The following is a 20,267-nucleotide window of genomic DNA, read 5'->3' as shown; positions in this document are numbered from 1 at the left end:
GGATTGATAAAATATATGCGTAACTTAAAATTATTGGTTTCTTAGTATATGTTTCTGGGCGGCAAGATGATAATTCCATCGGTCTTTGTCTACCAGATGTTAGAGACTACAAAACATCGTCGACAAGGAGAATCTAGTCCTCATGGTTTCTTTTATTCCACAAAACAAATATGTATTCGGCGTAAAAGTTAAAAACTGTTTTTATTCTTCCATTAATTATTACTCCAACCTTAAACAAACGTGGTTTTAGTCGTTACAACCAAAACTATCCACAATTGAGCTGACACACGGCCGATAACTTTTGATGTTGAAAATGCATATGCATGTGATCAAACTCTTACAACTAGTAAGTAAATTAATCAAATATCAACATTCAACACGCACAATTCTTTAAAAATCAGGAGTACTAATCTTTTGATTAACCTTTGTTATGTAAGCATGAAACCGATAAGTTCTTGCCTAATCTACGAAAAAGAAAACATTATAATACATCTAAAAACCCCTGATAGATTAGATTGCGCAGCCCGCGAGTTGTTATTTTTAAATCATTTGTTTAATCTTCCCCTCAGCTGCCATCAATGAACCACACGATCATACCGTTGACTGATGGTTTATAATATAATCTAACGGTTTAAAACCGATGAAACACACGGGTATAGATACACCCTTCCGCACCTGATTATTTAGATTTTGAATTAAAAAAACACGAGATGATGTTGCTTTGAAAGAGTCTCTCATTGACTCGACTCTTTCCTAATCCTATATATACATTCCCACTCTCTTCTCCACTGTCAAATCAAATCCTTTCTTTATTAAATCAATCATCTTCCTCCTTAGATTCTCTGTTTCCTCCGCAATGGCCACGCCAAGCGAAGCATCAGCTCTTTCCTTCATCAAGAAGCATCTTCTCGACGAATCTTCTCCGCTTCCTAAAGTCACCACCACCAATCCATGGATCGCTTCAGAAACCAGCTCCGATTTTTCAATATTCGGTTCATTTGACCAAACCGGTTTTGATTTTTCTGAATTTGAGACTAAACCGGAAATAACCGATCTCGTGACGCCTAGGTTCACTGACTCGTTCGAATTCGAACCGGAGGCGAATGCTGAAATTCAACTAGCACCGAGCGAATCTTTCACGTTCCAATCGAATCCACGCCGGAAACCGCCGTTGAAGATCGAGCCGCCGAGCAGAACCGAATGGATCCAATTCGCAACCGCAAATCCCGAACCGGAGCAGCTTCCCGTACACGTGGCCGCAGAAGAGAAGAGGCATTACAGAGGAGTGAGGATGAGGCCGTGGGGGAAGTTCGCGGCGGAGATCCGAGATCCAAACCGTCGGGGAACTCGGGTTTGGCTCGGGACGTTTGACACGGCGATCGAAGCCGCTAGGGCTTACGATCAAGCAGCGTTTAGACTCCGAGGGTCAAAGGCCATTGTGAATTTCCCGCTTGAGGTAGGGACGTGGAATCCACGCGCTGACGTTGGGCAGAACAAACGGAAGCGAGACGGAGAGGGAGAAGAGGTGAGTGTGGTTGCGAAAGTGCTGAAGACGGAGGAGAGTCACGCCGTTGAGACAGAAACGTCGAGTTTGACGGCGGTAGATGACTGGGATTTGACGGAGCTTTTGAGCATGCCGCTTTTATCGCCGTTATCTCCGCACCCTCCGTTTGGTTATCCACAATTGACTGTTGTGTAAATGTTGACGTGGAACTACGGCGTACACGTGTTCGTGTGATCCCTTGCTTTCTTTTGTTGCACACTCGAGGAAAAATATAATTCATTTATTTGTTTTTTATTTAATAAGACTTTCAACTTTCAAGTTTCAACATCAAAAAGCGAAGTCCCATAACGAGAATATCAAAAGAAGAACACGAGGCTCCGTTCTATTGACTTTCAACTATTCGATTATTTCCCATGTGTGTATTAATTTTCGAAAGATGTACGACTCTGTCTGCATGTAGAATTAGGGCTTACTGTTAAACTTTTGAACCAAACTTTCTGATCCTCATCTATGCCCTAACTTTGACTTCTCTCTATTCTGTACTGCCTACATAAATACAACAAACAAGTCATATATCATTACAAATCTAGAAAAAAAATTTATATTAACTTGAAGCATTACATGTCTATCAAATGGTTCAATATAATCTTCTAAAAATGTGTTGTCAACGAATAGACTTTCTATATGAGTATTCAAATGAGACATAAAGCGTAGTTTTACAAACGTGTTGTCAATGAATAGACACTAGATGACTCCTAGACTTTGACGTTCGGGGATCTGTTAGGTTCGGTTCGATTGATTCCAATTTTCAGGTTTTTGGTATTATGTTTATAAGTTCCATTATCACGTCGGATTTGATTTGGTTTTTTTCTGGATTTGGTTCAGATCGGATTATAACCAATGTATAAAATTACACACAAATCTTCTTTTTAAACTAAAATTTGATCAAAAATACTTAAAATATATAAATTATTAACAAATCTAATAAAAACTAGTTAATCTAGCTAAACTAAAAAATATATTCAAAATAACAAATAGAACAAACTACATAAATCTTTAAAATACTCTAAAAATATATATATTATCTGAGCATGTATAAAAATATTAATATAATTTCAGATATTTTTGCATCCTAATTCGGATTTCGGTTCGATTTGAGTTGTATCCAAATTCCAAAGTAGCAAATTCTTATACTCCATTCTGATATTTTTGTATAACAATTTAGATTGGATGTTAGTTTTCTTGGTTCGGATTTAGGTAGGATGGACTAAAAAGTAAAAACTCCCATACCTAATGACCCATATGCAGATAGTTTAGAAAGGCTTCACTCTCCCGTAAACTGAAATTCGGTTCATTGTTAATGTTACTAGGATCGTGTCCGCGCTACCCGCGGATATTGGGTGAAGTTAAAATTTGTTTATAACCATAGTTGTGGCTGTTTCTGGTTGTTGTTAAAATAGATTTAAAGTAATTATAAGAAGGAATATATGACATTGAGATTTTTAAGATTGATTGTTCATTTTTTTATGTAAATGTTGTTGGAAGTCAATCAATAGAGATGTAAAAGTAGAGGAGAGTTGATGTTTTTGGTTGTGTATAGTGATTTTCTGTAGTAATGGAAATTAAATTAACGTGTTGAAAATTAAAAATATGTAAAAGTACTTCGTAATTGAGATATTGTTTAGCATTATGGTGTTTTGAATTTGGAAATAATCTTTTAAAAGTGTGTTTAGGTCTTCCATTAATAAACTAATTGGAAATTTTGTGAATTACATTGAAAAAGGGCCCTTTGAAAAAAACTTATGAACTAAAAAAACAGATAAATTGATCGAGAATTTAATACTAAGGTTTTGTTGTGTTACTTTCGTAGTATAACCTACCAAATCAAACTATCTCTACGCTTGATTTTGCACTTAATAGTTAAGATGTTATGTCCGGATTTTGGACAAATGATTTCTTGGATTCCATAGAGGGGTGATTGGGTTCGTATGTATTCGAGAAGTCTATAAATGCACAGTAAAATCGTAATTTTGATTTACCTCTAGCAGGTGGAGGATCATTGTGGTTTGATTTGACCATCGTGTTGAGGAAAACGACCCTTTAACGAAAGAAAGAATTAGAAAATGAGTCAGCGAAAGAGAGAGATCTTGAAATGTGGAAATCCACTGATTGAGTAACTGACACGTAATAGTTGTCTCCGCCTTTCTTCTCATTGCAAATTTATGAGGGGAAGATGATGTGAATGTTATGTGGAGCTGAGGTTGTTAACCGGTTTGTATCAAATATGCAATGTTACTGAATTTATTCGTATATTTTGTTGATTTGTATTGATGAGACAGAAGATTTTTTTGAACTTTCAGTGCAGCCGGTGATTGTGGCAGGAGATGTGCTACTTGCCTTTCTGATATTATTGTCTATCGAGAAGAACATTTAGGTATTATAATCTGTTGAAGATTTTTATATTTAATGTGATACATTTAAAATTTGAAAGTCTTGTGTGAATTGAAATAATTAGTTATAGTCATCAAATTGAAGCGAGAGAAAAAAAAGAAACAAACAATCCGATAATAAGAGTTCATAATTTGTCTTTGTCTCTGTTTAAGGAGAAAAGTAACAAAACAACATAATAGGTTTTGAATTGCATAACCAAGATTCTGGTGTAAGAACAAACCACAATATTTTTTAAACAGACTTGATAGCTGTCTTTAATCTTTTTTTTTTGAGAAATTTAATTTTTAAATAAATATTAGGAGCTATATTAGTCTACATTTTTATCCGCGTTTCGAAAGCACGAGTTTTTTCGGTTAATAAAAATGTGATACGAATAGTAATTTTGATTATGATTTATATTATTAAGTTATTATATAAAATATTTTTTAAAAAAAATTATATAATTTGTCAATTCTTTTATTTGAAATTTTGTGTGTACATTCTTATCTCACAACATCATCTTTATATTTTTATGCATTAGATAAGAGTTAAATTTGTTGGCATATTTTAGACTAATTTAAAAATATATATATTTATAGGGGTTACAAAATATATAGAATATAAATGTAGTTTCTAAATGTAATTAGATTTCTTTAAGTTAGACACAACCTTTATTAACTGGACATGTTCCTAACTTAATAGTATTGACTTGAATTAGTAAAACAAATAGGGATTTTTACCACCATAGATTTTCCGGTTCATATATGTATTATTTATTGTAAAATTCATACATATTTTTTTAATAATAGTGCTTTTAAAAAACAATTGTTTGCTTCGTCGGTGGCTGTGATACATGCGTGTTACACGGTATATAATTCCAAACATAAACATTTTTAATCTATATCCCTGGATCTATATTCAATGGTCTTATTGATTATTAAGACACATTATAAATTTGAATCCATGAAGTCCAAAGAGGAAGGGCAATCTTGTTATCAAAACAGATTTCAAAGATTTGTTTAAACGTTATTGGGTTATGCTGGTGTTGGACCAAATGATTAGTATTAGTATTATTATTAGGGTTGTTAAATTCGTAATGACGTGGAGGTATGATTGGATGGGAATATTTCATCCTATGTGGTACCTCTAATTGAGCTCAAAATTAGCTTCTTTTATATAGTGGGATCCCTAGACGTGAAAATTTAACTCACATTTACCAAACAGGAAATGCCACGTGAAACATTTATACGAATCGTCAACCCCCTTCTCTTTTTGGTCAACAAACGTTACTTCTTCATTTTAACAAATTATAGTTTTGGTTTCGGAGATCTTTTTTTCCGTAAAAATATTGTTTAATATTTCCAGTATGCCTTTTCAAAAAAACTTTACAGTTCTCTTTCACCAAAGCTAATTATTTTTAAAAGTTACTAAAATTTAATTAATGATTTGTGACCATTATTTTTCTTAGTTTCATCTATTTTAAAAATCTAATAAGTGATACAAAAGTATCTGTGTATTTTTAATCTAAAATTAAAAATACAGGAAACTAAGAAAAACTAATGAGTAAAAAAAATACAAAAGTATCTGTGTATTTTTTTTTGGGGGGGGGGGGGGGGGGGGGGGTCTCAAATTAGACATATATCATAAATTTATATTATATTGGTAATGATATATATCGAAATTTCATTTTCGTATTATTAAAAAATGATAGCTTGAAAGAAAAAGAAGCTTTTGTGTATTATTATTACTAGTTTCCTCGATCAAAGTCATCATTTTCGCAGTCCTTGTCTCTTCGGAATCCTCCGACTCTCACGTTCAAGTAAGCTCTCTTATCTCTTTGTGTTTATCAATGTCAGATTAAGAAGATACACACGGGTCTCCATTTCAATTTTAATTTCGTTGGTGCGTTTCCCGATCTGCAATTCGTTAGATTTTACTTCCCAGATTTGCTAGTTCTCCTGTTTCATTGATCTCCTTGGCATTTGGAAAAATTCACAATCTCTCGATCTAATTCTCATTAGCTGCCAAAGAAGCTTTTCATTGGATCGTTTACGTTGTTCGTATGCATGCTCAAGCTCCAATGATTCTCGCCTATGATATTGAAACATTTGCTTGTTTATTTTTCGTGTGTTGCAGAGGTTAAGATTAAAAAAACAAAAAAAAAAAAGATGATGAAGTCGATCGTGACCTTGAATTTGAGATAACTGCAGGTTGGTGTGTGAGAAATGTGGGTGCCTACTTTGAGCTCAAGCTCATGCTCAAGTGATGAGAGGGAAGATAACACTGGAGAGGAAGAGGCCAGGCTCACGCCGGTTTATCTCAATGTCTATGATCTAACGCCTGTCAATAATTATCTCTATTGGTTTGGTATCGGCATTTTCCATTCCGGAATTGAGTGTATGTGTTCTTTCTCCCAAGCCTTGAGTCTTTTTTTTGAATTTTGAATACCGTTTTCTCAACTTCTCTGTAGCTCATGGTTTGGAGTATTGCTATGGAGCTCACGAGTACCCAACGAGTGGGGTATACGAGGTTGAACCTAAGAACTGCCCAGGTTTCATCTTTAGACGCTCCCTTTTGCTCGGAACTACAACCATGTCCCCTTCTGATTTCCGCTCTTACATGGAGAAGCTTTCCAGAAAATACCATGGTGACACTTACCACTTGATTGCCAAGAACTGTAACCATTTCACCGAGGAAGTTTGCTTCCAGCTCACTGGAAAGCCTGTTCCAGGTTGGATCAATCGCCTCGCCCGAGTCGGTAATAAAGATTACAAAACCTTTTTCCACTTGTTATCTCTCTCTCACAAGCTCATTTCAACAAAACAACTCGTGTCCTTTTGAGTTTCAGGTTCGTTCTGTAATTGTCTTCTACCAGAAAGCATTCAGCTTACAGCTGTTAGTGCTCCTTCCGAACGCCTTGAATTCTCTGGTAAGCTCCTAATTTACGATGAGCACTACGTTTATGAATTGGCTTCCTTATTTCTCCCAAATGCAGATGAGGATGAATCAAACTCGGAGGCGTCTTCTGTGTCAGATGAAGAAGGACCGGAGCATCGTCTTATAAATGTAGCGGACAGAGAGGTTGTGTATCTACAAAACAAACCAGTGCGACTTACCAGAGAGGAGATCCATTGAGAAAACTTCCTTCCTGAACCCAAGCCAACCAATCATTGCAGAGCAGCGTTACACAACCATGGAAAACCAAAAGGAGTCAAGTGATATTTGGTCTTTTTGGCTCATTTAATATTCTTCTCAATCTCAGGAATGTGAAAAGAAAAACTTAATTCAAGATTTTGTTAAAATTGGAACACCCTTTTGCATTAGATTTCACCGCATCTTTCATATATATGCTTTGCTTGTATATATTTTTATTGGTCATTTAGATCAATAGAGAAACAAATCAATGATGAATGTTGACTTTGTTAAAAGGACGTCTAAAAGTTAATCGATATGGGCAATGAAGAACTCTTTGCAACTGAGTTTTTAAATGGACATTTCGAATCGGATTGCCTACAATTTGTAAATTTGATATTAAAGATGAAATGCATGCATTTGTCTATTTTCCTCCTTTACCCTCCCTTCTTTTACTTATATTTCTCTGTGATCTTAGTTAGTGTGCAGAACGACATCTTTGCGAAAGGAACTCCAGCACAAAATATTTAGTTTCCCCATATAACCATTTTTTGGTTCCCATTTAATTAATAAAACGTTGAAAGTTACTCCAATATGGTAATATTCTCATTTGACTTTGACTCTTAAATAAGGTAGAAAACGATAACAACAAAAGCCTTTTTGACGAACTATCTCATATATGTATTCATCAATAATCTCATATATTGTGTAAAGTGAGAGAGACCAAAATAAAATAAAACATCAAATTAGATAGATCTCAATCATTATGGCCAAAACTCTCCAGCGACCTTTTCTCCTTCTAACGGTGGCCACTGTGCTATTCTCAACCGCTCCGTTTTCAAACGCTATTCCATTTATAGTGTTTCACGGTAATTAACGATTCTTTTTTTTTCTTCTTCAAATTCTTTATGTTTTTCCTTTTGATTATGAGTAAAACAAATATATTAATTTTAAAAAAAAAAAACAGGAATTGGAGATCAATGCTCCGGTGGAGTTAGTAACTTCACGCAACTCCTAAGCAGCGTCTCCGGCTCTCCTGGCTCTTGCTTGTAAGTTTTGCGATCATCCATTAACAGTTGTTTTCATCTCAGGGGTCTTTTAATTTATTTGCAGAGAGATAGGAAACGGAGAGGAAGACTCATGGTTCATGCCACTAGTGCTACAAGCAAGTGAAGCGTGTAAGAAAGTTAAACTGATGAAAGAGCTGAGTCAAGGTTACAACATTGTTGCAGAGTCTCAAGGAAACATGGTGGCTAGAGGCCTTATCGAGTTCTGCCACGATGCTCCTCCTGTCATCAACTATGTCTCCTTAGGAGGACCTCATGCTGGCATCGCTAGAGTCCCCAACTGTCCAGTACAATTTCAATTTTACTATTCTTGGTGTATCTTAATCACGTTAACAAAATTAAAACATTAATGGCTTCGTTATGTGTGTTTTCTTGTGTCAAGTCTGGTCTAAAATGTGATATAGCAGAAGCTATCTTGAAGTTGGAGATCTATAACGACTTCGTTCAAGTATATAACACTCTTGTCTCTTTATTCAAGATTAAATTCCTTTCATCATGATTTGATGGATTAATCACTATGCAGGATCATATTGCTCCTAGTGGTTATATCAAGATCCCTGGTGTAAGTAATTTAGTTAACCAAATGGTGTAACTCGATATTGATTTAAGGGTTTTTAAATACAACGTATTTGGTTTTCTCAGGAAATGACCAAGTATTTGGAACATTCCCAGTATCTACCAAAGCTTAACAATGAGAGACCTGACGACAGAAACTCCATTTTCAAAGACCGTTTCGCGAGCTTACATAACTTGGTTCTTGTCATGGTACTTTACTGTCTCCTTTCTCTAATTCAGAGATTAGAAAACCATGTTCTTGTAAGCTCATTACTCTGTTTTCTTCTTCTTAATTTGGTAAACAGTTCCAGGACGACACAGTACTGATCCCCAAAGAAACTTCTTGGTTTGGATATTATACAGATGAAGGGTTTGGTACCCTTTTGTCAACTCAAGAGGTGAACCTCTCTCCATCTCGCTCTCTGTTTCATTTCTTCTCGGTAGATTTGTTTTCTAATAACTTCAAATGTTTTCTTCTTCAGACAAAACTATACACAGAAGACTGGATCGGTCTGAAAGCATTGGATGACGCGGGAAAAGTAAAGTATGTGAGTGTCTCCGGGGAGCACCTTATGATATCGTTTCAGGACGTTGTGAAATACGTTGCGCCTTACTTGATGCAGATAAGTTAGTAATTTCTGTAATGCGACTCTTCTTGTCATTTTATGAAGTTTCAAATAGGTTTGTTTTTTTTTATACATTGTTTAAGAAAAATTTAGCTCATAAAATAATATTTTTAATTAGTGTCTCTCTGCATCCTGCGCAAGCATATAAATATTTCTTAATACCTGCTTTGTCAATTCAAAAACCATCAGGAATTGTTGTTGTTCATGCGTTCTAAATAATCAATAATAAATTGAAACCAAAATTTTAATACATAACAATATCTTTAATCAAAATACACAGGGTCAAAGATCTATTTTTTCACTAAAAAAGACATTCATTTGAAAAATTATTCCACGTCAGAAAAAGTTTGGAATAAGTGGAATGCTAGTTCTATTCCATAAAATTCCAGAAATTATTGTCTCTATTGTTCCGCATATTCATTTTGCAAGTTACCAGTTACAGTCCCAGTATCTTCTAGACCATGTCTGAGATATGTAGTTCCTGAAAAAAAACAATATTTCTAGTAGATTGTTTGCTGTTTAGGGTGGTCGACGTCACACATATGGAAGCCACTGGCCTCGAGCCAGAGATCAGTCCAGACATTTGCGACAGTTTCACATTTTCGTTCTAATTACGAAATTATGCAGAATTTTTACTTATATATTTTTAGAACTAAAAACAGTAGATTTGCTATTGTAGTTATGATGATGAGTCTCAGTTTCTATGGTTTGACAAACCTTTCTTAAGCATATATGGTTGTGTTTGATTTGGCAAGTTAAAAAATAATAAAACAACGCAAAGAAATAAAGTTTACTCTGCCATTAGACTTGATTACAAAGCATCATACTACCCGATTCACTACCAATACTTCTCAAAATCGAACCTCTCTCAAAATCGAAACCCTTTATCAATACCTTGGATATTTACTAATAACTTTGTTCCTACTAAGTTTGATATATCAGACAAGAACATGTCTCTTCAGGCTAAGCACATAAACCGAGATGTTATGTTTCTGCAAGGTCTTGGTTCTCTTCCGAAATGGCCTGTTTCCGCTCATTCTGAACACGTCTTCTTCAATCTCGTCTCGAGAAAGAGCGACCCTGAGACTGTGACTCTCATTCGCAATTCTCCTCGGCTCCATCGCTCCGACTTGTTTCTGGTTCTTCACATTCGAAGCTCCTCCGCCGGGAACACACCGTTTCCCTTCCTTCCTCGGCCGCAGATTCCAAGTCCTCTTTTCCTCTCTCCGCGGTGGGTAGCATCGGGTTTCAGGTGATCGTGCTCGGATGACGGCGCGAATTTATTAATTTTTTGTAATTTAATAATTGAATTTTTACTTAGTAATACTAATTTTGTTTTGAAAAGTGTAAATATTTGATATTTCAAATAAAAGAAGACGATTTTTTTTGCAATCCAAATTATAAAAAAAAAGATGGTTTGATGGATACATACAACAATTGAGTAAAATTATTACAAAGACAACAACTCAATCAGATTCAAACTCAACAAAAGTTTATGCTAATAACAAAAGAAAATTTTTAACTCAAGAACGCAAGCACAAACGGAGCTTTGTGATATTGATTTTGATAAGGCTTTATTGAAGCTTAATGAGCTCTCTTCAACCCTCTTACACAACTCTTCTACTTGAACATTCATGAAAGAAACTGTAGTAGGTGGTTTCATAAGGAGGTGTCTCGCGGGACGGTCCGCGAAGACATATTTTAATTATATTTTAAAACTGTAGTAGGTGGTTTGTTTCTGATGTTAAAATTTTAATTATACGAGAGAACTGAAACGATGATGAAGAAACGGTGAAGACGAAGAGCGAGAAGCGTAGAGCCTCGTGTTATCCGTCTTGTGTTGAATTTTTTTTTTAATTGAACCGGGTAGCAAAGCCCAATACTAACCGACGAAGCCCATCGAAACACAGCAAAACCCATACGAAAGCAAGAGTTTTGTGTCTTTTGCCAGCGTGTATTATTGGAATGTCTTGATTGGTCAAATATATTAGCCTACGTGGACATGCTAGAAACACTCCATATTCACCTTTTAGTATAGGTTAGATTTTAAGACACATTTTACTTGTCACTAGAGATGTCAAATGGGCGGACAACGTCTATTTGAACATGTTCAGATGGACATTTTTTGCTGGATATTTGTTGGTGAAGCCTAAAGTGGTCTATGTCCAACCAAACAACTTTATGATTATTTGAACCGTCTATAGAGTCTAGTCAGTATAAACATTCAAATATTCATACTAAATAATGTAAATATTATAAAACATGATTTAACGGTTTTCGAGGAAAAATTAAATTTGTTACTCTTTTCCAAATTTTTTTTATGGAACAGCACTCCCTTTTCAATCTAAAATCATAATTATTGTAGATAGAGATTCTACCTTTTCAATCTAAAATCATAATTATTGTACATAGAGATGTCAAACAGGTTTATCCATCCCGTTCCGTCCCGTACCGCGGCGGGTTAGTCGTCGAGCGGGTTACAGCGGACCTGTCTCGTGCAGGCTGCGGTCTTCAAAATGCCGGTCCAAACCCGTACCACAGAATATATAAGCCTTAGCGGATCGTCCTGCGGGACGCCTCCTTATCAAACCACCTACTAAAGTTTCTTTCATGAATGTTCAAGTAGAAGAGTTGTGTAAGAGGGTTGAAGAGAGCTCATTAAGCTTCACTAAAGCCTTATCAAAATCAATGCCACAAAGCTCCGTTTGTGCTTGCGTTCTTGAGTTAAAAGTCTTCTTTTGTTATTAGCGTAAGCTTTTGTTGAGTTTGAATCTGATTGAGTTGTTGTCTTTGTAATAATTTTACTCAAATATTGTATGTCTTCATCAAACCATCTTTCTTTTTAATTATTTGGATTGCAAAAAAAAATCGTGAATCACTTTGCCAAACTATATGAGTGACGTGCTATACATTTAACTTTTCTCCTAAATAACCCCATTGTAACCAAATTTAATTTAAGAAAAACACTACTTCACTGTACTGAAAACAAATTCAATCAACTTAAACAAGAAATATCACATTGTAATAAAGCAATTCATAGCTGTGTGTAATAAAAATAGAAAACCAAATCAAAACACCACCAGAGCTCGAATCGTCATCGCTGGAGCTGGAGTCGTCATCGCCGGAGCTCGAATCATCATCACCGGAGCTTGAATCATGCATCATCGCTGAAACTCCTTATGTTTTCTGAGGGAAAAGTCACAAGAATCGTTTCTTTTTCACTCTCTTTCTCGCTTCTTTCAGGTAAATAAGAAAGAAGAAAAAATGCGGATCCATGTAATCCCGCATGAACCGTTTCGGCTATCCCGCAAAAAATTTAGTCCTGTAAAAACTCGTTTCTCGAAGTCCTCAAATTTACGGGCCTAGAAAATCTCATCCTAATATCGTACCGCGACAGTCCTTTACAGGCCAGACTCACGGTCAAGATCCATGATTGCCGTATCTAATTGTAGATAAAGTGGCGAGGACCAAATATGACATGTAAACTAATCATAAAATGTGGCTTCAACCGTAACGCACCCTTTCTGTAAGGTATGATTGTGCCGCGAAGGCCCAATAAATAAAGAAAATGGGCCAGACTGAAGGTGGATGGAAGCCCTAGCTACCTCCCCCCCATGGAATCATCTTGTATAAAACCAAAAACCTAGATACAAGAAACAAGAAACAAGTAACTGCGACGCCGGGAATCAGCAATGGGTATGGCTTCTCTACTTTCATCTCTCTTTCTGTCGTGTTTCTGTAATGTTCATCAGAGTTTGGTGATATGTGTTTTGTACGAGAATGGAATTAAGAGTTTAAGAAATGTGATTTTTGTAACGACAGGGGCGTACAAGTACGTGTCTGAGCTATGGAGGAAGAAGCAGTCGGATGTGATGAGGTTTGTTCAGAGGGTTAGGTGCTGGGAGTATCGCCAGCAGCCTTCCATTGTTCGTCTTGTTCGTCCCACTCGTCCCGACAAAGCCCGTCGTCTCGGCTACAAGGCCAAGCAGGTACTCTTCTTGTTCTCTTGCCCTTTTATTGTTTTTAGGTAATCTCGAGCCAAGCCTTTGATTGTTACTAAGCTGGTCAAGCGGTGTCTTGACCCGTAGACATTCTCCTTTTTACAAGTAGATGTCTGCGTTTACATGATTGAACACTTCCTGAGATCAGCAAAATCAATTCAATTTTCTGACCGAACATGTCTTTATCTATGGTAGACTCTGTTCTTGTCTAAAATTGATACATTAATGGATTGGCATTTTATTGTTTTCATTCATTGAGTTTGCTGTTTTGCTTATATCTGTTATACTTTTTTTGTTAGGGGTTTGTTGTCTACCGTGTGCGTGTTAGACGTGGAGGTCGCAAGAGGCCTGTTCCCAAGGGTATTGTCTATGGTAAACCCACAAACCAGGGAGTGACACAGCTCAAATTCCAGCGCAGTAAGAGATCTGTTGCTGAGGAACGTGCTGGTCGCAAACTTAGTGGCCTTAGGGTCGTTAACTCCTACTGGCTCAACGAGGTAAGCATTACTAGTCAGTCTAGCATTACTTTCATAATACGATGCCTCTTAAACAATTAGTCATTGGCCTGTGCATGTGTAGCTCATACTGTAACTGTTTGGTTCACATACTGATATAATGGTGTCTCTTATTTGCTCAGGACTCTACCTACAAGTATTACGAGATTATACTTGTGGACCCTGCACACAATGCCATCCGAAATGATCCGAGGATCAACTGGATCTGCAACCCAGTGCACAAGCACAGAGAACTCAGAGGGCTCACCTCAGAAGGAAAGAAGAATCGTGGTCTTCGTGGAAAGGGTCACAACAACCACAAGAACAGACCTTCCCGCAGGGCTACCTGGAAGAAGAACAACTCTCTATCTCTCCGTCGTTACCGGTGATCAACTCTATGTTTTTTTTTTTTGCTCGAGTGGTATATCTTCTGTTTGGATTTATGTTTCAGAATTTTGGGATGTATAACTTTTGCATTCAAGAGTTTGTTTTCAAGTTTTGAATTCCGTAAAACATTGAATCTGACCATAAAGCTATGTTTCTTGGTTAAGTTGGACTGTTTTTGTTTCCGTACCTTAAAGATATACGTCTGCACTCGACCAAAAAAAAGAAAAATAACCGTCTGCTTAGAGCCTTCCTTCAGTGAAGCTGTCCTTTAGATTCTGAAGAGCTTGACGGATCGAGTCTTCGTTTTGTTTGGAGTACTTCAAGCATATCAACTTTTGTGCGACTTTGTAAATCCGATGCATTTCTTGGTGCTTCTCACAGTTTAGCTCTATTCTTTTCAATTCCTGCCATCACATTCATTACAAACACGAAAACTCAAAACACAAAAGGACCTTATCTTTTTATGCTATGCTGTAATGAATCCAGATCCTGTATTTTCAATTTATTAAAGTTTTGTGCAAGAATACCTTGTCTGTGATCCTTGAGGTTATGGTCCTAGCTGTTTCGATCACTGTATTAGGCAGACCAGCCACTTCTGCTAACAGAAGGCCGTAGTGAGGAACATGTAAGGTTCCATCTCGTAGTTGGAACTGATCATCAGTAACTGTAAAATTTAGCAGCAGTAGGTAGCTAAAACCTCAGTCATGCGAGTGGGATGAAGTCAGAACCTTGAAGTCTAAGCGGTTGTCTCTGATGTCTACATAAAAATGCAGAACCTTGACATTCGGGTAGATAGTTGCCAACTCTGCCAGGCTGTCCATATGGGTTGCAAATACTGTGTACCTGAAAGTTCATTTGCCATCAAATGCTCATTTACTTACTTATTAAGTACCTTTCAGCGATCTGAAAATGAAATAAAAACTCAGTCAAATGCTTACGCTTTGAGCGATAACAGATGCTCGCAGCAGCTCCATGCCATTGCTAACCCGTCCGAGGAAGAAGTAGCTCTCCCGAGTTCATCCATGACTATCAAACTCCTACATTTTCAGGCGTTCACAGGATATGAAACCGAGTGGAGGTTCATTTGTGTCAATGCTTTCACAAAGACTACCTGTTCGAGACATTCTGCATTATGAAAGCGGTCTCTCTCATCTCTGTCATAAACTGCGACATTAAAAAATTAATACTGATATCATCAGGCTCTCCATATGATATAAAAACTGTTGGGATTCATCAATACGCCAAATCCTTGGAAATTATAATTATCGTCTACCAGTATAGGAGAATTTAGAGGTTTACCGTGCTTGAATTTGACTCAAGGTTATCCATTGTCCCCATTCTTGTGAATATGCGGTCAACCACACGCATAGTTGCAAATCGAGCTGGGACATAGCAGCCAATCTGAGCAAGAATAACTACTAGACACACCTGTTGGAGATAGGTGCTCTTTCCGCTCCTTAGGATATGAAATGCAAATGCAAACATGAGCCGATGATGATTTTTTGGTCAATTGATCCGCAATTGGGGAGGTAAAGCAAGAGTTCCCTTACATGTTTGGACCCATAACTACCAACATGTTGCTTGCTTCTGACATGAAGATACTATTAGGCTGAAAAAGATATAATGGGAGTTGAACATGCATTCACATGGCCCAAAGAGAAAGATTGTAAACGGCAGAACACATAAATATGTGATTCCACAGATTTCATCGACGTCAATGTTAGTGAGAAAAAGAATATCATATACTATCTTCAAGGTTTGCCACCAAGATGATTTCTCAAGAATAAATTGAGGGATCATAGTATCATGAGAAATAGCACGAACAACTTACAACAAAGTCATTGTGTATGCTTTCTAGGATTGGATGCCTTCCAGCGTCAATTGCCAGTGGGCCACTATCTGCCAAACAGTATACAGACAAGTTAATTCCACAGAAAAGATTGATAACATTTCACTTAAGGTGCTGTGTATAAAAGATGTCGCATAATATATTTCCTTCAATTTTTACTATGTTTAAGTATCATTCAAGAATCCTTTAGAGCTAAGGAGCATATGAGGATATGATGGTAGGTTTTTGAGGAAAGATAGTGAGAGAGAGACAGATACCTGTTAGTTCAGGTCTGGAGTATCGATAACCTGGCTTTGTGGATATTGAATGAGCAAACGAATTAACAATCATATCTAGGAGACATAAAACTTCTGCTAGGAGTGTGAGGGCAGAGACATCTTCCCTTATAGCATCCATAAGTGCTACATACATATAATTACATTTCATGTAACAAACATAAACGAACCAAGCCTGATATGACTGTAATAAATCGTGTTACTGCGCATAGTTTTGAGCAATGTGCAGTAATCAACCTTCCAGGCATATTTCCGTTCGAACGAAACACTCTCCAGCGGCAGACTTATTCCTGACATTCAACTGCACAATAGAACAATATACAATCGATATTAATGAAACAATATGTCAGGTTGAATCTGGAACATAACTCTTTATTGTGCAAGATAGGAAGGCTCATTCTTCTCATATGAAAAACATCCACAGTGTTTCATGTCTTGCCGGACTAAAATTTTGAGAGGGGAGTTTTGTTCATTTATTATCATTTACAAGAAACACTGGAACTGTGTATAGATAGCTATAGTGTGAGCCTGAACTACATTACTTTATGAACAGCTAAAATGATTAAGCACCCAACAGAATCACACATGGAAACGACACATCTGAAATTGTGATGATTCAACTTACAGAGGCAAGTTCCAGACTTGAACAATGAATGTTTTTCCCATGTTTTACAACCTGAATTACATACCACGTTCAGGGAAAATTAAGTCAGGAAAACCATACATATAGATAGAACATTAAGCTTCCAGTGGAAGTGCGTTTTTGACCTGAGTAAATTTGCTTGGAAGTTTTCCCTGAACTTCTTTCTGCGAAATTCTAAAAAAGAAGCCCTGTCTGTTGTTGAATGGGAGTTTTAGATTTGGCAAGTTGAATTCCTCACGATACTTTCTGGCCAGATTATGTATCGCTGCCATTGTTTACATGAATTTAGACTAGCAGAACAGATTTGTAAAAGAAAAAAATCAGTGATAACACAAAGTGAAGCATATTGTTGATTCCACCTTCACTAGTATCACAGAAGGTTCTCCTTGCCATATCCAAAAATCCATCAATGCCAGCTTTTAAAGCAAAACACTGCTGTGAGCGGGCAACAAAAGGAACTCGTGCATGAAGAACATCATCATCAATCACTTCCCCGACTCTGAAACAAAAATACGATAAAGAGTCTAGTTATTTTGAAACTCTAAACTTTAGTAACTTTAAAAGTAGGAAATGGAAAGCTTTCCAGAAACGAAGCTCATAGTTAATGTCTACTAGCTAGACCCACTAGTGGCGTACCTTTTTCTTATGGAAGCATATCTATCATTTTCACACACAGTCTTGTAAATATTAGCAAGGAGAAAACACTTTGCATCCTTTAGAGCCTGCATTGGAAAGAGTGCGACTAAGGTCAGGAGTCGTCATAGACATAGTTGCGAAATCTAGCAAACAAAACTGATAACAAAATGAGAAAGAAAAAAACACCATAGCAAGTAGAGGCAGAGCATCCAAGGCTGTCTTAAGTAAAATAATGCTTGAAATCATGTTTTGGCTCCTTCTGGTATTATCAAAACCTAGGACCGCTTCTGTGACTTTCTTTGGCTTGTAGCAGAAATGACAAAGAACACGATCTGAAAATTTTGGACGGTAGAAATCTCTTGAAATTATGTGATAAAAAAAACCAAGCTTATATTAGATGTAACTATAAGAGTTCATGATCTTCTCACTTTGCTTACCAGTCTCTTTTGGAAATTTACGTAAAACCTGGGAAAGCCCATAGAATAGTTCTTCATTGCTCATCAACTCATCCTGCAATTAACAGAAGAGTAATTTTAAGAAGCTCTACAAGATCAAGCGCTGTAAATCAACATATCAACCCTTAACAGAAACCGAATAGTATATTTTAAGAAGCTCCTTAGAAAATATGACAACCAGATCACAGCAAGATACTAACCAAGCAGTTCAAGCGAGTGTTAATAGTTTTAATATCTTTCAGGGGCTGCAACAAATTGGCACGGAGAAGCCTAGTCCTGACCAACAAATCATGCATGAAATAAAATGACTAGTGAGTTAAATGAACAATGAAATATGGAAATCATGGAAGAACATTGCTATGAAGATTACAATTTGAACTCTGAATATCAAACTCATATACAGTACTTTTGGCAAAGGGAAACTATTAGTAATTTTAACTATTATAAAGAAAGTGTTTCGAGATACCCTCCGACTGTTTTTGTTGTCTTGAACATCTGGAACAGACTCCTCTTCTTATTGCTAGTGCCCAAAAGAGAATTATGGAATGGATCAATGATTTCCAGATTCTCAACACTACCATCAAACCAAGGAAACAATTAAGCATAACGGTTTATAATTTTGATTCTTAAATTCTCTATTATTCAATGGACAAGGAAGATAAATACTATCACAGTAATCATACCTAGTTGCATCGATATTCATGTGACTAAAGGATCCATTAAAGGTTACCTACACAGAGGCAGCACAATCAATAAAATGCCATCAGCAGAACCAAAGAAGAAACAGATGGATACCCAAAAACAAAAAGAAACAATGACTCATTTTGCAAGAAACTTTCTAAATTACTTCATAATACACCTTATCTAAGCAGATAACTGAGAACTGTATGAAAGAAAACACATACAGTGAGTGAGTGGTTGGTGACAATCACACCCTTTTCCGCCTCTATCCTGCTCATGACACAACCAAAACTCAGTATTTCAGAAACACCAAACTCATAATGCAATGAAGCAAAAAAAAAATCAGGATGTAGACACCATTTGACAGTAGCAGCAGCAGCAGCTAGTGATAGATAATGCTGCTTATAGTAAGTGTCTAAACCAAGAGCCAAAGGTTCCTCTGCAGCCAAGTTTTGTATTAGCACGGCACCCTGTAACATATAACCCAAAATTGCATATCCATTTAGAAACACATGAGATGACTATAAAGATGTACTATAAGAGGTTCGTGGATATCAACCTTGGTGTCATCGAAACAGCCACGGGCAAACACAACCTGCAACAACGCAAGATAGTCACAGTACTTAACTGAATCTCATATAGCTAAAACACACACACTCATCTCCCATCCATGGCAAAAACTCTCACCTTCCTGACGGTGCTATAACATCTATCCACCAATCCTGAAACCCCAACCATGCCATCGGCTGCAAGTTTGTTGGGAGGAACAATAATCACACAAGGATCATAGAAACGCAGCAGCGTATTCGTGTTTTGATACGAGCTGCTCGTCTCTATATACTGAGATAGATGCAGTGAAGCGGATCTTAAATCAAACGCAGCCATTCCAACCTGATCCAGAGAAATCCACAACAGAATCAAACATCACCATCACGCGAATAACATCGACATCGCGATAGTGGAGACTCTAAGAGGACTCAAATCGAATCTTAGGTCTGCTAAAATCGCAACGACGGAGAAGCCGTACGTACCTCTTTGGCTCTGTTCTCGATTAGTCCAACGACGAAGCTCGATCTCTCTCCACCGTCGTCTTCCATTTCCGCTCCACTGATGCTAATTTGAAAGTCGAGCGACTGGTACTAGAGTTTCCGATAACGAAGGCTAAAGCGCGCCACTGTGAATTTCAATCAAATCGGTTTGGACTTAACCACGCCGGTTTTTATCCGAAACCCGGTTTAGATTACACCCAAACAAAAGAGAGGGAAAAAGGGTTTTATTCAATGCCCCTGATTATATTAGACACATATGTGAAGATTAGAATCAGTGACGTGTGCCTAAACGTACATCTAACTCCTGATGTTTTTTTTAACTAGTATGTGGTCATTTAAAACCGAATAAACATTAGGTTTAGGTTTCGATATGGTCGGGCCGGATCAATCTAGTTTAATTGCTGGGTCAATCTGAGAGTCTTGAAGATTCAGGAACTCGTCTCCATGTTCTTATATACGGTGAGGTGAAAAGAGATAGAGAGA

General features: G+C 36.9%; 5 protein-coding genes across 7 annotated transcripts; 4 read left to right on the top strand and 1 right to left on the bottom strand.

The window, feature by feature from the left end:
- The first annotated feature begins 384 nt into the window (after positions 1–384).
- Positions 385–1,829, top strand: LOC106360823 (ethylene-responsive transcription factor 6). The gene has a single exon (XM_013800493.3). It carries the CDS (start codon positions 857–859, stop codon positions 1,697–1,699), a length of 843 nt encoding a protein of 280 aa, XP_013655947.2. The 5' UTR covers positions 385–856; the 3' UTR covers positions 1,700–1,829.
- Positions 1,830–5,644: 3,815 nt separating this feature from the next.
- LOC106381659 (deSI-like protein At4g17486) lies at positions 5,645–7,280 on the top strand. 2 transcript variants are annotated; one of them, XM_013821584.3, is made up of 5 exons: positions 5,645–5,753; positions 6,145–6,331; positions 6,405–6,692; positions 6,783–6,863; positions 6,930–7,280. In XM_013821584.3, exons 2-5 carry the CDS (start codon positions 6,160–6,162, stop codon positions 7,067–7,069), a joined length of 681 nt encoding a protein of 226 aa, XP_013677038.2. In that variant the 5' UTR covers positions 5,645–5,753; positions 6,145–6,159; the 3' UTR covers positions 7,070–7,280. The 2 variants fall into 2 exon arrangements, with proteins under 2 accessions (XP_013677038.2, XP_013677037.2); XM_013821583.3 differs by having other exon boundaries at positions 5,646–5,753; positions 6,071–6,331.
- Positions 7,281–7,498: 218 nt separating this feature from the next.
- On the top strand, positions 7,499–10,897 carry LOC106381658 (palmitoyl-protein thioesterase 1-like). Its single transcript, XM_013821581.3, has 8 exons — positions 7,499–7,935; positions 8,034–8,115; positions 8,180–8,420; positions 8,516–8,581; positions 8,657–8,695; positions 8,776–8,898; positions 8,994–9,086; positions 9,171–10,897. The coding sequence occupies exons 1-8, from the start codon at positions 7,833–7,835 to the stop codon at positions 9,318–9,320; spliced, it is 897 nt and encodes a 298-aa protein (XP_013677035.2). The 5' UTR covers positions 7,499–7,832; the 3' UTR covers positions 9,321–10,897.
- A 1,943-nt stretch (positions 10,898–12,840) lies between these two features.
- Positions 12,841–14,359, top strand: LOC106381660 (60S ribosomal protein L15-1-like). Its single transcript, XM_013821585.3, has 4 exons — positions 12,841–13,010; positions 13,137–13,303; positions 13,615–13,812; positions 13,953–14,359. The coding sequence occupies exons 1-4, from the start codon at positions 13,007–13,009 to the stop codon at positions 14,196–14,198; spliced, it is 615 nt and encodes a 204-aa protein (XP_013677039.2). The 5' UTR covers positions 12,841–13,006; the 3' UTR covers positions 14,199–14,359.
- LOC106381657 (DNA mismatch repair protein MSH4) lies at positions 14,313–20,026 on the bottom strand. 2 transcript variants are annotated; one of them, XM_048738701.1, is made up of 24 exons: positions 19,767–20,026; positions 19,423–19,626; positions 19,295–19,330; positions 19,093–19,205; positions 18,960–19,005; positions 18,738–18,784; positions 18,521–18,628; positions 18,255–18,330; positions 18,028–18,109; positions 17,786–17,931; positions 17,600–17,685; positions 17,323–17,462; positions 17,089–17,228; positions 16,946–16,996; positions 16,558–16,621; positions 16,303–16,446; positions 16,028–16,095; positions 15,747–15,805; positions 15,496–15,652; positions 15,308–15,360; positions 15,135–15,233; positions 14,925–15,039; positions 14,724–14,846; positions 14,313–14,600 (listed from the first exon to the last, which is right to left on the bottom strand). In XM_048738701.1, the coding sequence occupies exons 1-24, from the start codon at positions 19,830–19,832 to the stop codon at positions 14,436–14,438; spliced, it is 2,388 nt and encodes a 795-aa protein (XP_048594658.1). In that variant the 5' UTR covers positions 19,833–20,026; the 3' UTR covers positions 14,313–14,435. The 2 variants fall into 2 exon arrangements, with proteins under 2 accessions (XP_048594658.1, XP_013677034.2); XM_013821580.3 differs by having other exon boundaries at positions 18,037–18,109; positions 19,767–20,021.
- Positions 20,027–20,267: the final 241 nt, after the last annotated feature.

Source organism: Brassica napus, chromosome A8, assembly GCF_020379485.1.
Source record: "Brassica napus cultivar Da-Ae chromosome A8, Da-Ae, whole genome shotgun sequence".
NCBI lineage: Eukaryota > Viridiplantae > Streptophyta > Magnoliopsida > Brassicales > Brassicaceae > Brassica > Brassica napus.
This window is presented reverse-complemented; position numbering and strand designations above follow the sequence as displayed.